The sequence below is a fragment of the Dermacentor andersoni genome, chromosome 2, assembly GCF_023375885.2.
Source record: "Dermacentor andersoni chromosome 2, qqDerAnde1_hic_scaffold, whole genome shotgun sequence".
NCBI lineage: Eukaryota > Metazoa > Arthropoda > Arachnida > Ixodida > Ixodidae > Dermacentor > Dermacentor andersoni.
In genome coordinates, this window is record NC_092815.1 from 18,166,176 (window position 1) to 18,183,769 (window position 17,594).

Here is a 17,594-nt window from a genome sequence, read left to right on the forward strand (position 1 = left end):
GATTTCGGATATTAGCAGGGCGGGCAGCAGCTGAAAGCAGCTCTCGCTGAAGTCCATGAAGGCGCGGCAAAAGTGTGTCAGTCCGCAGCGCTGCCAGAGAGCGGGGTCGGCGCCGCAGTGGCGGCCCCGGGTCAATCGATGGCCGGCGCCGCCCAGGGCGCGGCGGCGCCTCTGGGCGCCGGCGGGGCGGCCGCCTATCGACCGCCGGGTCGATCCCGCCACGGCGCCGCCAGAGCGGGGCCGACGCCGAGAGCAGGAAGTGTGTGTGTCAGGCGGTCCCGCAGATGATGCGCCCGTTGACAGAGCGCTCGCTGCAGCGCTGCCCCATTCGGACACACACCGGTGTTGCTCACCGGCCGGGAAACACGGCGCGGGCACGTCGGTCGAGGAGGGCTCGAGCTTTCGCGTGGCGTGGTTAGCTGAACAGACTCTGGCAAAGCCCCGGTAACCTCTTACAGGCTGAATGTCAGCTCAACGAGTGAGCTGATATCGCGGCCCGTGCACTTGCGTGGGCACAGCACTCGAGGCAGCAGCCGCACGTGCTTCTTCGCCCTTGTCGCGTATCAAGGACCTTGTTGGCAACTGCCTCCTTCATCAGTGAATTCCTGCTGGCATGACAAACAATATGCCTCGCCGCTGTGGACGAGACCTGGAAGTGGTTTCTGAAAAGTGCTCTTCTTTCAGACCCAAGACAATGCAACCTTACGCCCTTGGCTTATGGGATAGACAACTGTATGAAGACACATCTGAAGAGCAATTATTGGCCACGATGTGTCTCCTTATCGGAGACCAGCCGCGGTGGTTCAGTGGCGTTCTGCTGCTTAGCACGAGGTCGCGCGTTAGATTCCAAACCCCAGCGACTTTATTCCGATAGGCTGGCGCAATACAATAACGCTCGTGTGCCAACATCACGTGCACATTAGGGAACTCCAGTCGATCAAAGTATACCAGAGCGCTAGTCTACGTCGTCTCTCGTTGTCCATGTGCTGTTCTGGGGCCATGGTTTCCCCAGGTTCTAAAATTTCTGGGAGGAAACTTGTTTGATGAAGTCAATGGTACACTGCTTCTGGGCTTCCTGCGGTATCATCTTGACGTTTCGCTAGACAGCAGCTGCGAGAAGAAGACTGTATGTAATCTTAAGTCGTATACCTACTTTCGGAACTTCCACGGTGAGCATCTCTACCATCAGCGGTGTCCGTCGCTCTCAGTCAGCCTATCGCTATGGTAAAACTCTTTATGACCGTGTCGCCGATGGATGGATGGATGATATGAGCGTCCCCTTTGAAACGGGCTGGTGGATTGCGCCACCAAGCTCTTGTTCTTATTTTACCTAATCTCATATATATATATATATATATATATATATATAGAAACAAACACAAAGAGTTCTTAGCATCAGTTTTGGAACCATTACTTGGGTCTCTGTTCTTGCACGCCTGGCCCAAAGCTGGGCCATGCGCCCCCATCGGTCATTCTTTGTTATTCTTTCATTATTCTTCACTGCGCGCTTCTCAACATTCGAGAATGCATAAACATGGTCCTATGTAGTCGCATTCTCCCAGAACGCGCAGTATATTCCTCACCTTCTCTCCCCAATTACCCTGGTAAAGGTTTCGGCGACGCCATTGGCGTAGCTAGAAAATTTTTTTCGTGTTTAGGGGGAGGGTAGGGGGCTGCATGGCTGGGCAGGCTGCCATTGTCGCACATCGTTCTTGCTAAAGCAGTTGTGGCCTGCGACCACTGCACCAGGCTGAGCATGCATAACAGCGATATCTCGTGACCACCAAATCCAATTTTTGTCCTCGAAACCGCGTTCAATTTGGCGCACGTTTTGAAAATGTCATGTTAAAGAATAGTCCATTATTTGTTGAGCGTTCTAGGAAAGGATGCCTCATACTATAGCTGTGGTGCCGGCAGCTATTAATTAAAGCAGTACGCATTGAATGGAAGAGGCGTATGGCTCCCCCTAGGCTACGACCAATCGCTCTCACAATATGTGGAGTGTGTCGCACTTCACCCCCTTCTTTTTTCAATTCCATTCGTTCGGCTCTGCCTCCACCCGCGCGAAGTGGATGGCGTGAGACCTCCCAAAATTTCGTGTTACGCTCCCAATTGTTGGAAGCCACGCAGGCCGTCGTTACCGCTACATTGTGCACTTTCAGCTCATCGAGCCCCATAACTGCAATCGCCGCCTGTCGCACCACTGTTAAAAGGAGTGTTTCTACTTTCTTTATTGTCAATTGCTACGTAGTGTTTCTGATACAAGAGTAAAAAGGAAAAGAAAGATTTGGAAGAAATAACGCTGCTGCGCAGGGCGTTGTCCGCGACACTTCATCGAAGGCCGTTTCATTTGATGAATTCCTGTTTTACAGAAGCCGCTTCATCGAAAAGGCCATGTACGTTTCATTGAACGTGCTAGAGCTGCCGAGACGGTCATGCCAAAATATCATCCGCTAGCTCCTCGCTGTCACGTATAGGAAGGAAAGAGAGAGTTATTGTAATTTGCAAACCCGAAACAGAGCAAAACACAATGCGTAGTTAAAGAGCACAATTATCGCATTATACCCCATTTGGCTGTTTACAAACTAAAAACCTGGCAAGCTTCTGGTTTTCCTAGCGCAAATAGAGCGGGCGTGGAAAAAAAATGGCTACTGGCAGCAGTGTAGCAAGACTGAAGCCCTCAGATTTTCGGCAGTTTTGCTAGCAGCTATTCACAAATTTACAGATCTAAAAATATGTGCTTGAGGCATCATATATACGAAAGATAGCTTATGCAGGCGAGTGTTGCTTGAAGCTACATCAATCTAAGCCAGCGACGTGGCTAGCCGCATGTGTGTGACTATAGGCCAGGCCTCCATCACTCAATATCGATCGAGAAGCAGTCTTAAGAAGACCGCCAAGACAAACTTCGCTGCCGAGATGAGACTGAGGGAAGCGAAAGTCTGCAACACCCCCGAAAGCCTACAAATGGTCTACAACAATCGTGAAGGAGACAAATTAGTGAGGAATGGCTACGCGGTGGTCTGAAGCCGGCAGGCTGGGCATCCCCAGATCGGATAATGACGTAGTTTCCGTTCCATTCGAAGTTTGCGGAAGTTCTAATTATAAACCGGGCTTCTTCTGTAAAAAAAATTAAAATAATATGCTACATTAGCTGACACCAGCATAGAGCGGCGGGCTTGGCTGAAAAATGGCAATGAAGCCCAGCAGAAGCAACGTCATGCTCTTGTCAGTTGTCTGGGTGGCCGTTTGGTACCAAAGTATGCGAACAGCGTTAAAAAAATACGGTGTTCTCGTTGCCATCCACGAAGATTTTCATATATTCCTAATAGAGAAAGGCAAATGCACGTTTTTATAGAAAATCAGCCCGTATTCACAAAACGTTCTTACGCTAAAAGCGTTCGTGCCAGCCATTAGTGATGTAGGACATATCATTAGCGAAGGCGACCAGCCAATGAAAAACAGCACTCAAGAACGAAAAGCTTTGTAGATTCGGCCTCAGGTGATTATGCTTCTAATGCATTTCAAAAATCAAAATTCATATTCTATGCCAAAGTGTAAATGCGCTGCAAATATTCGATGAAATGTCTTCAATGAAACTTCTTTTGAGGAAATCACGTTTGATTAAAGATTCGTGTAGGGCCCGTTGTGCACACCTTCTGAATTTATAAGCACAACGAGACATCCACCCAATCGTAGCAATTGCTACAAAGGAAACCCACACGGGTTTCTCGAAAGAAAAGCCTCGTAATTGAAGAAAAGTTCGTCCTGGTCTGGAACTCGAACCCGGACCAGGACGAATAATAAGTTCGACTTCGCTCTGCCATTTGCTAGCCGCCTGGTTAGCTCAAATGGTAGAGCGGCTGCACCGGAAAGGCAGTGGTCCTGGATGTTTCATTTTCCCTTTATTAATTACTTCTCTCCACCTTGTGGGTTTCCGCAGCACTATTACGTCAAACCTTATAGATTTGTACGCAGCTGTAGCTAAAGTCATTGAAATTTTAGCAAAGTGGCAGAACCATGCGCTCCACGTCATTAGTTCCGTCGAATAAATCAGCAAATAGTTCCGGCATTTCATCGGCTCACCGCTGGCGCCAGGTGCCAGCATTGAAATGAGATGCACGGGTCTGAAGGAGAACGAAGGGCAACTTTCAGCATTGCCATTTGTTGGGCGTGTTGGTAAACTGACTTGGAAAGTATATTTAACTCCAACGAACAAGGAAAGAAGGGAGACGACACCACAATGCAAGCAAGCAACTGATGTATTTTACTTATTAGAAAACATTAGGAGCACAGGATTTTTCTAGCTCAACTATTTTCGCCTGATTTCTGTGTATATCACGAGGGAACCACCATGGGTTGTGGCACGAATGCAACTTGACCCCCCACGCCTCTGCTGGGGATGGCGACTTCAGTGGTGGCTGCGTCTAGGAAGCGCACTGACCTCCAGAGCGACACAGACCGCGATGATACCAGTGTCTACTCGCTCAGCAGTGAGGACTTCTCCGATGACGACCTTCGGCTTGTGAGGAGCCGCAAGGCGAAACGAAGGAACACTAGCGCCTACCTGTCTTCAAGCACGTCGACTGTAGGACCAACTCGGAATACTTCGGTCAGTACGATTCTATTTGTACCGGAACTCGCTACCGACGACCTGAGGCGACTCAACAGCCAGTCTGTCTCGGTGCTCCTTGAAGCAGTGACGCCAAATCAAGTCACGGACGTCAGAGTCAACACACGAAAAAATGTCTTGCCTATTGACGTTGTGCATGATACTGCGCTGCGAACTTTGAGCAAACTTACGGAACCTGGCGGCATGAAGGTCCGCTCGCATATTGCTCTGGACAGTGACACCATTAGTGGTGTCACCCTACGACGTGGATGTCTCCATCTCCAGCGTTGATTTGGCCATACTAGTGAAGCCAATCGTCGATGGCTTTGCCAGATTCGGCGATCCAACTCCCGGACTACCGAGGCCCTCCTCGTCCCGAGCTGGACACGGACTTCTCCGTTGCCGAGGTCAGACATGCCATCTGCGCGCTCAACCGCAAGTCTGCGCCGGGTCCGGACGGAGTCACCAAGATAATGTTGAGAAACCTCGACGACCCATCGATAGTCTTTCTGACCGACAAGATCAACGAGTCCTGGAAGCGCGGTGTTGTTCCTGCAGAATGGAAGACGGCTTGCGCGGTGCTGATTCCCAAGCCCGGCAAGCTAGGCACCGAACATCGAGAACTTCAGGCCGATTTCTCTAACCTCCTGCATCGGCAAGGTCATGGAGCACGTCGTCCTCAACAGGCTCAATGGGTACCTCGAAGACAACGAGGTTTGCACGTACAACATGATCGGCATCCGCGCCGGGACTCTCAACGCAGGATGCCATGAAACTAATCAAGCATCAGATTCTGGATGGCCGTTCCAGAGACGTAAAGGCTCTGCTCGGTCTGGACCTCGAGACGGCTCTCGACAACATTCTCCACGCCTTCATTTTCAAGGCCATTTACGATCTGTGTCTCGGTTCGAGATTCCACAGCTATACGTCGGCTCTTTTCTAACGGACAGGAAGGCCAAGCTTCGCACTGGTGACTTCCGCTCTGAAGATGTGCCCCTTGGAGGGCGGGGCACTCCTCAGGGCGCCGTCATCTCCCCCACACTGTTTAACATCTGTATGATTGGTTTTTCCGAGAGGTTGGCACGCGTCGAAGACGTTAAGCACACCATATACGCCGACGACATCACCATCTGGTGCTTCGCCGGCTGCGAGGGCAAAGTCGAAGCCATGCAGGAGGCGATCGACGTGATCGAGGAGTATCTCCGCCCCACCGGACTTCGATGCTACCCCGCCAAGTCGGAGCTTCTGCTTTACAGAAAAGAGAAGGGAGGCAGGCCCAAATATTGGAAGCCAGTTTACGAAAGCAGCATCAGTCTTCGCACTTGTGACGGGGGCGTGATGCACAGGGTCGACGCCATTCAGGTCTTGGGCATGTTTTTCGAATTCAACGGCGGAAACGGAACGGCTCTCCGCAAGATCATCGCAAAGACGGACAACGCTTTCCGCCTCGTACACACAATCTCGAACCGGCACCGAGGCATGAAGGAAAACAAGCTCCTCAGGCTGATTAACGCCTTCGTTCTATGCCACTTGACGTACACGATTTCTATGCACAACTGGCTCGGAGCGGAGCGAGACAAGCTCAACGCTCTCATCTGCAAAGTAGTCAAGAGGGCTCTCGGGCTACTCATCAGTACCCATACCGAGGATCTCCTCACGCTGGGAGTACATAACACCGTCGAGGAGATTGGCGAAGCCCAAGAACAAGCACAGCTCACTCGCCTGACCACCACCGCGGCAAATAAACGCATCCTCGAAGAACTGGGTTACCACCCGGCGGGATTCCCGATGGTCAGCACCCCTATCCCTAGGTGCATTCGACAAAAGTTCGAAGTGGCCCCTGTGCCCCGAAACGTCCATCCCGTCTACAACGAGGGCAGACGCAAGGCAAAAGCCGCAGCGATCCTCAAACAGATGAAGCAACAAGGCATCAGAGTATGCTTCGTCGACGCCGTGGAGTACAGCGATGGGAAGACCTTTGCCGTCGTCGTGGTCGACTCCAGCTGCAAGATTTCCAATCGCGCCTCGATTCACACTTCAGACCCCGGAGTCGCCGAGCGAGTCGCCATCGCCCTCGCCCTTCTAGACGGTCGTGGGTCCGAGATATATAGCGCGATTCCAAAACGGCAGTAAGGGCTTTTGAGAAGGGTTGCATCGTCAAGCAAGCTGCTCGTCTTCTTAGCGTCTCGAGTTCATATGCTCTCACGCCTCATTCGATTCACTGGTTTCCCGCTCACGCATACAGGGTCGGTCGAGTGTGCTCCCCCGAACCTCAATCAGTCTGCTCACGAGGTTGCGCGCGACCTCACCTACCGCGCTTCCTATCTAAGGAGGGCAGACTTCCCTGCCCTCTACAGCCACAGGGATGCGCCCGCTACTCACAACAAGGTTATGAAATTCTTCTACATACCTAGAAAGGCCTTTCCACTTGCTCACCCCAAGTTGAATAGGGCGCAAGCCGTTTCTCTCAGACTGTTACAAACCAGCACATATCCGTGTCTGTCCGTTCTACACGAGGTTTACCCCGACGTATATCGCGACGACGCCTGCCCGTCCTGCGGGCAGACCTCCACTCTAGCACACATGCTCTGGGAATGCGGGTCGACATACCCCAAGTTCAGCAAATAGGAGTGGGACTTGCTTCTGCGTAGCCCCGCTCTAGACAAGCAAATCCTGTCTGCCCGGCGTGCCAGCGACCGAGCCAGTAGGCTAGACCTACCGGTCCCGACGTGAGACTAGCCTGGTGCGCGACGAATTCGCGTCCCTTCCCCCCCCCCCCCCTCACTGGACCTGCAATAAAGTTCTTTCACTCATAACTCACGTGACCCGACTCGGCGCATCCTGCTGTTTGAAGGTAATTTTCAAGGGCCGATCTATTCCCTCACAGGTCAAGGTGGGCCAGTTTAGACACCCCGTACCACCATTTATCCGAAGGCCACTCCAATGCCGCAATTGCATGAGGCTGGGGCACGTAAGCGCTGTGTGCAAGAAGACGAGAGTTCGTTCGGGCTGCGCAGAGCCCCACGCTGCAGATTTCTGTGTAGCCACGGTTCTCAAATGCCCCAATTGCATTGGGTCCCATGATGCTACCTCAAAAGACTGTCCCAAAATGAAGAATAAAAGGGAGGTCTTGAAGCAGGTGGCGAGAGACCATTCGTCTCGTCGGGAATCTGTTGCGGCCCTCAGAAAGCGACGCTCCCGACGCCATCGGACCTCAAAGAACGCAGATGCCTCCGTGAAGAGCGCGCTACATTCGGCAACTCCTCCTCCTCTACTCCTTAGACCTGGCGGAGTCGAGTCTAAGGTCGTGCCGCACAACGCCAATACTGAAGCTTGGCCCGCGCTTACAAAGCGAACGCCCCCACCATAGCTATAGCCACAGCCGAAGCAACCGCCGGGGCCACAGCCGGTGGCACAGCTGAAGCCACAGTTGAAGCCACAGCTGGTGCCACAGCCGACGCCACAGTCACATCAAAGGATACAGCGCACCACGGTAGAGTCCACAGCGCCGACTCCCGATAAGTTGTCCGAAGACCAGCAAGTGATTGTGATGCTTCGGTCCCTCATAAATACCCTTCGTGTACTTTTCAGTAAGTTAGGTACTCCTTCAGCGCGCAGTGCAGTGCAAGTGCTGGATGCTCTTAGTCCAGTGATTGCAAATCTCGAGGAAGCCCCATAGCTCACCCGCAGCCTCCTATTCGCGCAACGACCCCTGGCTCTTTGGTCGTCCCAGATGTCATCAACGCAGATCACCAGCTATGGAACTGCACTTTGGTGTCAATGTGCTTTACTGCACACACAGTCATCGCTTCCTTGTTCTTTTATTCTTTCTATTCTCCCTTTCCCTCACCCCAGTGCAGGGTAGAAAACCGGACGCTCGTCTGGTTGACCTCCCGGCCTTTCCTCTCTTTGCTATGTCTCACTCTCTCCCTCTCTCTCTTAGGTGCTCAGGAGGAACGTCACTGAAGACAATCGAGATGTCTAGACCAGGGAACTTTGTCACGTGACTTAATTGCCATGATCCAAAGTCGTCATAGGGCTACTCCAGTTCAATCTTGCGCACTCAGCCTTCGAGTGGAACAACATTCCCTCTGTACAGGAGGAGCAATCAGGGAGCAAGACACTTTGTCTCAGTGTGTGAGATATAAATGGCGGTCCCGCAACACCTAAATGGGGAGGCTTCTCTCCAATGGATCCGACCGGTAACATTTAGGGCTGGAGAAAAGATGACAGGACAGGTTGCCCTTCCAGGAACAGTCAAAGAGCTGGCTTTCTTTTCGCAGTCGCAGCTTGGGTTGTTCGCAGATGTCCGAAGCAATCAGGAATTGAGTGTCCCTTTCAAACAAACGAGAGGATTTATCGTAATGTCAAGGCGGGAAGTGATCCCCATTTTGTGAACAAGGGGAGCCCCAGTAAAACAGGAACTCTGGTGTAGCAGACCTGAGATTTCGGAAGATCAGCGACAAAACGAGCCTCACCTGCAGCCAATGTTTCCAGGGAGACTTTCTTTTGTCAGGCAGGTCGCCCTCCTCAACAAGGGCAAGGAATGTAAGTGGGGGTATGTGAAAGTGTAAGGAGAGTGTGAACGAAATGTTCGAATGGAGGCATTATGATAGTGAGTGGTGTAAGAGGGGGAGGGGGGGGCGGACGGTGCAGGTTCTGAAAAGCAGAGGTGACAAAAAAACCTTTACTACCGTCTAACCCCTGCGCACCCTCCCCATTGAGGGGGCTCGGCGGTTGTGGAGGCTATTGACTGGGAACAATGTATTCCCTCTCAATGGGCATAACAGGCGTGGCCGCAACTGTGACGACGCGAAACTTTAGGAGTTATTCCTGCGGGGGGCCGCACTTAGAAGCAGACATGTAGTCTGGGCTATTGGGCTTTCGGTTGGAAAAAAGAAAGCCTCACGAGGCAGCGGACTTACGGAATTTTGCAAATTGTAAATTCAATGGAGGAGTGTGATAAACTAAACGAGAGAGTCAGTGAATTAAATGGTTTGTAAAGAATCTGAAATAAGAAAGGCCAGCGGAGCACCATTAACTGTGTTCTGATTAGATCATAAAATGTATTTCCAAGTGTCGCAGCGGAAGTACAACTTTGGCGGCGCGGACGAGCAATCAGTAATTTCCTTTCCGTCAACTTTCAACACAAAATCTATTCGAACGCATTGCTTTTCCTTCATATTGGCACTTTTTATCCCAACTGAGCATCTATTCACGCGATACTCAGGTTCATTTCCTTTAGAGCTCGTTTTTCAACTGTCCGAAGTCTATGTCTGGTTACTATATTTTCTGGAAAGGCTAAGCACATCAGATGCTCTAGTGCATCGCCACTGGAGCCTAAGAAGACAATGTGCCTATAACCTTCTACTTAATTGTTGATTTATGAATAGGTGCAACCTTTGAAACCTTCCAATTAGTGGGGATATCTCGAAGCGACTAAGCGATAATTGGGCTACCTTGGAGGCCATGGTTAGAAATATCGCAATTAAAGTACGTTTGAGTGATGACTATTCGATGGCGTTTGAAAGGACTGCTTTCGGGCGATCGGACCACCATGGAAACAATTCCAGCAAATAGAAATGGTCCTGCTTGGCCCCTTCCCGACGTCGACTTGCGGGAACAAGTGGATAGTGGCAGCAACGGACTACCTGGCACGCTACGCCGAGACAGCGGCATTACCATCGGGGAATACAATGGAGGTCGCCAGGTGCTTCGTAAGGAACATTGTTCTCCGCCATGGTGCACCCGATCGTCCTTATGGCCGACAGAGGTGCGGCAGTCAGGGCAGAACCCACGCGTGCATGTTCCGCGTGCAACTGCCAGGGCTTTCGTAATTGCTGAGTCCCGCCAACCAACTTTTCATGCACTAAGATTTACGGAAACTTGTCGTCACTTTTTTTGTTTGGCAACACAACACGCCAATCATCCACTATGCCAATAACTTCAGGATAGAACCGCTTCACGCATACATGCAGAAATACGGCGGTGCAAAAACTTACTGCCTGCTTACGAATGCTGGCCTACTTGCGCAATTCATCCCCCATGGCGACTAGTAATTCCGGAAATAGTCACTTCAATTCCTGGAGTGGGTCACAAATGTGATATGCCCGTAGTTGGGACAAAGCAATTAACTTTATCATATCTTTATACTAAGTACGTAGATCGCATTCACGTGTATACCGATGGATCATAATGGAAACAAAGCTATACATCTGCCTTTTATATACCTGCGTACCAAGAGAAAAGAGCTTATAAGCTTTGTCAATTTAAAACGTCCACAACAGCAGGCCGGGTATTTTGTAGCGATGCCTTTTCCGATTCTATGCTTTTTCAGGCTTTTCGCGCTTGGCCAGTGGTCAGAGCGACGGTCAGCCCACATTATCAACGGGATCAGGCGGCCGTGTGTGGTTGATGATAAGAATAGCATAGAATAAGGCATAAGGCATCGCTACAAAATAGCGGCCCAGAACGTTACGGAGTGCTTTCTACTTTTCGTTACATATGTCAGCAGTCAGAACCACTTAGATGGGTAATTTGGAGTGACTGACAAGCCTCATTGCTATGCTTATATGAAATCAGCTTAAGAAAAGCAAACAGCACATTGACATACGAAATACAGAAGACATATGCCATAGCGAAAAATCTAGAACACGACATAACTTTCCAGTGGATTCCAAGTCACGGTGAAATCATAGGAAATGTAACAGCTGATTACATGGCACGTGCAGCACATCAAGAGAATGAATTATCCTTCCTCTAGCGGCGAGTGATGCGCGATGTCTATTGAACAAACTTTGCGGTACATTATCCAAGGAAACTTGGTTCATAAATTATTTGCAGAACTCTCAACTATATAATATAGATCCTGGAATAGAATTCAATATTCCGTTTAAAATTAGTCAATCTGTTGAAACAAGAGTTCATAGGCTTCGGCTAGGCACTGTCTATACTAAAAAATTCTTGTTTAGGGTAAGAAAAACTAACAGTGCTACATGCTCACGTGAAGAGGCTGAAGAAGACAGAACGACGTCTCCTACACTGTAACAATCATTATGCTCCCCGCAAGAACCTTTCGGAAAAACTTCATGGCTTGGACGGACGGCCTCTATCTTTAGGGAAAATTTTAGGTCCATGGCCAACAGAAAAACTTCAAAACATCGCTGCGCACGCCTTAGTACAGTTTTGAAGGAATCAAAATTATCGCAAAAATACTAAGCAAGCAAGCAAGCGAGCGAGCGAGCGAGCTAGCAAGCGAGCGAGCAAGCAAGCGGTCCTGATCCCTTTTGACTCAGGGCAGGTGTTTGTCAACGCCACAGGAGATTGTGCAGCATGCCGACTCCCCATAGATGGCGCCACTGCATACGCAATATTGGTGGCGCCTATTAAAAAACACGCTCATCCTCACCAGGGTGAGGGGAGGACGCAACTGGTGGTTTGTGGATATGACGTAAATCCAGCGCTATGGGATCCGAAATTTTCATCGTGCCGCGGCCGTTGTCGAGTCTCGGAGGTCATACCTAGAAGCCGTACTGGTTCTCAACGTTCTCGGTTCTGTGTCATTTCCGGAGAGCGGTAATGACGCCGTACAAATGTGTTGCGTAACTGCAACTATCACTCCTCCTTTGCTCCTATTGAGAACGACTGGCTTGTGTCTTGTGATTCCGTGGTGCCGTCCGTGCGCGTGCGAGGATTCAACTCGTCCCCCTCCCCTTCCCTTTCTCTTGTTTCTATTTCCCCATTCACGTATACGTAGCCAATGAGATGCTTTTCTGGTTAGCTTCCCTCCGTTCTCCCCTTCTTTTTCTGCTCCCTGTCTGTTGGCTTCATATGTGGATTGCTTACGTAGGACGATAAATATAGTTTCTTGAGGAAGTGACACATATTGTATAACGATGAGCAGAACGAGAACAAGGTAAAAGCGGGGGCCAACGTTTCGACGAGTGGACTTGTCTTTTTCAAGGCGTTTCGACAAGTCCACTTGTCGAAACGTTGGCTCCCGCTTTTACATTGTTCTCGTTTTGCTTATCGTCTTGAATTTCCATCTCCCGCCTTCCCTGTGCTTCCCCATATATTGCATAAGCATTTCAGCGATGGATGCAGATAATTGGCTGTTGTTAATGAAAGCAGCCAAACAAAAAATGCTGCAAGCAAATACATTTATTGAACTCCTGTACAAAAAAGGCACTGCTTGTCAAGCCATCCGGAGTGATAAGTCGTTATTGAGCTAGTGCGCAGTAGTACAGAGCGCTGTCGCACTGGCTTCTTCTTTGTATACACATGTGGCAATGGTAAATAGGTACAGTTAATTTCATGAAGAATGGCGCATGAAGAATGGCGTCCCATTAAAGGGGCTGACAACCAATTTTCATGGTACCCATTCTTTTAGTGCAATGGAAAGCTTACCGGTCAGAGTGTTTAATCATGAAGTGCTAAAGCGGAAAACGCCGTGGAACATTTTTCATCAGAATTTTTCGATCTACAGTGAGGATGTAGTCGTTCACTAGAAGCGTGCTGAAAACGGTGATAGGTGAACGTGATATCGATTATACGCCGGCATTAGTGGGAGGCAGACGACAAGTGTGGCCGTGCTGTAACAAAGTATAATTTTGTTTATCAAGTCGATGTTCCTACGATTCATGTTTTCCGACTCGTTAAATGATTTCTGCGATAATGGCTACGTGTTTTCGTGGTTTCCTGTCCAACTGCTTTGGTATTTAACGAGCCAAAGCTAAACCAATCGGATAGAAAACGAAACGACGCCTTTAACGTGATACGGAGTACTGCGTGTTGCCGTAGCCACGCGTGTGCTTTTGATTTCCGAAACATATAATAATGCGCGATTGTCTAATAATATCCCCACTGCAATTTTAAGTAATAATTATGATGTACTTAATAACAGTCGACTTACGTACATTAATCTCATAGAATACATCCGAAGTACCAAGATTTCACCGCCAGGTCTCGCCACTTACTGGTTTTTGAGACTTTCTTTGTGAGTTTAAAATTATAATTCCTACTTAAATCGCGAACCGCGTGCTGGGTTCTATCACTATAAATCATGGTCATTTCACTTCCATCAACGTCTCACGACACATTCTGGCCAGTTGTCAGTCCCTTTAAAGGGTGTCTGCTGGCGTCATTATTTTATAGCTTTCTCGATAACTTCTACAAAACATCATATTCAGAAAGCATGGCTTAGTTGGCAGATCCTGGCGTGAGATCGCAGGCGATAGAGCGTTTCTCATGTGTTCCAGGATCGATACCTTCTTGGAAACTCCATCACAATGTGCAGCTGCTACCGAAAGATAGGACGCCCAAGTGGTTTATGGTATGCTTCTATGCCTGCGCGCTGCTTTCGTACGTAGCATTTGCGTGGAAGTGTTGGAAGCTGACAACGGCTTACTTGTGGATGATTGGGCAAGAGATATTTCACGTGCCCTTCATCCAAACAGGATAACCATGAAACTGCTGCCTTCGGTGCGCCGTTGTTCTGGAGACGCCTTTACTGTCCCAGGGGATCGCCAGTTAATTGTTGGGAAACGTGTACTCAAATGATGGTGGACTTCACGAATTGGCACTGACATTTGCTCCAATATCGACCACCAACTAGCCCGCCTCTCCCTGTTAAACTTTGCTCCAAAATAGACCATACCTTACTGAAAAGGTATCTGCGTTACGTGATGACGAGTCTGCGCGCTCACCTGATAAAGGACACCCAACTTCTTAGTAAAAGTCACGCTTGAAATGTAAAGGCGCCGAAGAAACTTGTGTTCCGGAACCTGTGTTTCCCGGCGTGACACATCGAGGCAACGTATCCAACAACACCAACCAGTGTCGAGATTGTGCGCGGTGTATATGTAGCAAGCTTTGTGCCTAATAAACAGTTGTGAGTGTAGCGCCGTGTTTCTTTTTCTTTTACTCTTCTGTCTGTCACTTACATTCTTCCTTTCCCGGTTTTTTCGCGCTACAATACCATGTTGTTCAGCAAACACCAGCTCACCCAAGAAAAATTTATTGTGCAGCCAGAGTTGCTTGAGCTGCAGTGAGAGGGCCAAGCCTCTCCGAATCATTTTAACAGTATAAACCAACGCGCGTTCACATCAACGGCATCGTTTGGCACTGCTAGCACTTCCCACCATTATTTACGCTAAGAGCATCCATCTGGAATGACAGGCATCTATCGCTTGTTGACAAGAGCGGACGTCGCCTGCCACTACACCTCGACACGCGCCCGCCGTCTGTACGAGCCGTATAGCGACGCACAACGCTATCTTAATGTCGCCTCTGATGCCTACAACTCCCGTAGACGACATGTCTATAGTGTCGTTTCTTGTGTGCTGGGCAACGACAACTTTGTGTGTACAAGCTACGAACAAAGCACGGTGGCTACTCTTCATTCCACATTGCTAATAAGAATCCTGAGCTTGAACAGTTTCTTGATGCAGATGTGTGGCCGGAATGTCAGGCAGTCAGTCGAGCTCCAGGTCGTTTTATTTTTTAACGCCCACATGAACTCGACTGCCAATTCGCCTGTTTAACCGTCAAACCGTGTCACCCGTACGCGCTGTTCGACATCATGCTAATTGGGTTCTTTAATTAATTAGATGGTTTGACAGGTCACTAACTGAGCGGTCCCTAATAAATTGTACACTTGAACAGTAGCCAATGCTAAGTGTAGTGGTGCACGAACTTTAGTCCAATCTACACGTCTAATGATATTGAACGCGCGGCACAAACAGTGCAATACAATCTCAAACCTGTTCAAATTTCGAATAAATAAATCATGTTTCCATCGATGGCTGTTCTTTGCTGATATGGTAGATGTGAAGTGTGGCGGCTGCCTGCCCTAAAAAAAAAAAAAAAAATTATGGGGTTTTGCGTGCCAACACCACTTTCTGATTATGAGGCACGCCGTAGTGGAGGACTCCGGAAATTTCGACTACCTGGGGTTCTTTAACGTGCACCTAAATCTAAGTACACGGGTATTTTCGCCCCCATCGAAATGCGGCCGCCGTGGCCGGGATTCGATCCCGCGACCTTGTGCTCAGCAGCCTAACACCATAGCCACTGAGCAACCAGGGCGGGTACGCGGCTGCCTGCCGTTATTTATTCTATCTTCACGTGCCTGAAGGCTCAAATGCGTCCATTTTAAGTAGCTAACCTGTCTTGTAAAAGGGCAGATATCTTTGGATTTTGTCAGTCTTTCTCTCTCTATAGCCGTGAAACGACTATAAGCCTGTCTTATTATAATTTCGTTTTACTGAGCGCACGTTCCGGCGGTAATGGTTGTGACACGCGAACGCGGATTATCTAAAGATCATCACGGAGGCCATACTGAAACCGCCTCAGTGCGAACGTGCCCAGCGAAGTGGCGGTGAGGAAACGCAATTTGTTCCGCTGCTTTCGCCGCGCACTTGCTCTCCCTCTCCCTTTCCTTTGTTTTCTCTTTCTTTTAATCTTTCATCGCTGCAGTGTCGGCTGTGGACAGCGACGTTTAAAAAAGATTTTGTTTCTTTGTTTTAAGCATCCTCGGCAGTGTAAGCCCATCGTGACACCCTCTATGGCTGTGGATGACGGAATCGTCCGCCCTTTTGTACCTCTGTTCCTGTCACGCAGACGCCGTGTGACGTCAGAAGTACTGAACCAGACGTAAGACCAGAAGAATTCGGCGGCGCCCTGTTCGGGAGGAAGGTTCACGTCTCCGCTGTCCGCTGCCTACACGTGTTGCTTGCATGCATAGCGCCTGTACCAGTGGCGAGACCTGGCCGATTGCAAGTTTGTCGGAGCATTTGCGAAGACTTCGTGCTAGGCATACGTTTGAAAAGAGGCGCCCATTCGTGATCACATTTTCGCCTGCGCTCACAGTTGAAAACAATGTGATCGCAGGATTAAGAAGCTTTTTCTCAGTGGAAGGTACAAGTTTTTTACAGAGTAAAATAAATTTGTGTTTTGCATCCTCTTATTCAGCTTTTAATAAGGTATAATATACCATATCGTGTGCACTAAAGACTGCCAGGTAGAAGTTGAACCTTCAAACACGAGCGTGTTTCGGCGAACTTAATTTCGCGATACCAATGCTTTTGTTTGTTACTTGAAATTATACCGAGCATGCTTGGCGGCCACAATCTGTGTCGTAACTTTGTAAACCATGCAAATGAAATGGGGCTTGTTAACTTGCAGTTATCAAAAGTGATAACCCAGAGTAAATTAATGTGACACGGGGATAACACTCGTTCACTGAGTTAAGCAGTTTTGTAGTACATTCCAGCACCAAAATTTGATGAAACATTAATTTGAATATTTCATCTCTTGCGCTTTTTTTTTCTTTCTCCTTTTGGTCCTTTAGAATGAAGACAATAGTAAAGTTGAAGTACACATGTATCGAACAGTATCGACTGGAAAGGCTGTGAAATGTATCGGTCATCCAGGTAATAAGTTATGACGTACAATATTTACAAATTACTTCAATCTTATCATTTTCACTTGCAACGTCCTTTTCAATTACAATAGCTCCATAAAATTGTGATATTCTGTTAGCGAATCTGTTGTAGCATGGTGTGGCGGCAGCAGAGAGCAGAAGTTTCATTCAGTGGTATCTGAAGGTTCTGAGTGGACGTGTCTTGGAATTCAGAAGAGTATAGGCTTGGGCTGGTTGGTAATACATAGTTACATTAGAAGCATATAGCGCGAGAAAGACGATCGATTAGCGCTTGTCCTGTCTAGTCTTTATCAATCGTCCTTCCCGCGCTATGCTTCCAGTGTAACTATGTATTACCAACCAGCCCAAGCCTATACTCTTCTATAGCGCTTGTCCTGTCTAGTCTTTGTCGATCGTCCTTCCCGCGCTATGCTCCTAGTGCAACTGTGTCTTGGAAGCAAAACTCATTGGTTCAGTAGAGCCAGAAAGTGTTGCATTTTCCAAATAACTTACCAGCTCGACTACATTTCCAGATTCGAGCTCCATTCTTCTACGAGTATT

General features: G+C 48.8%; 1 protein-coding gene across 1 annotated transcript in view; it reads left to right on the plus strand.

Annotated features, from left to right (window-relative positions):
- The first annotated feature begins 4,402 nt into the window (after positions 1-4,402).
- The window catches only part of mbl (splicing regulator muscleblind), a 150,143-nt gene continuing 136,951 nt past the window's right edge, over positions 4,403-17,594 (plus strand). Inside the window, exon 1 of the mRNA XM_072286112.1 lies at positions 4,403-4,525. Coding sequence (XP_072142213.1) covers positions 4,403-4,525 — 123 coding nt within the window. The remainder of the gene's footprint in view (positions 4,526-17,594) is intronic.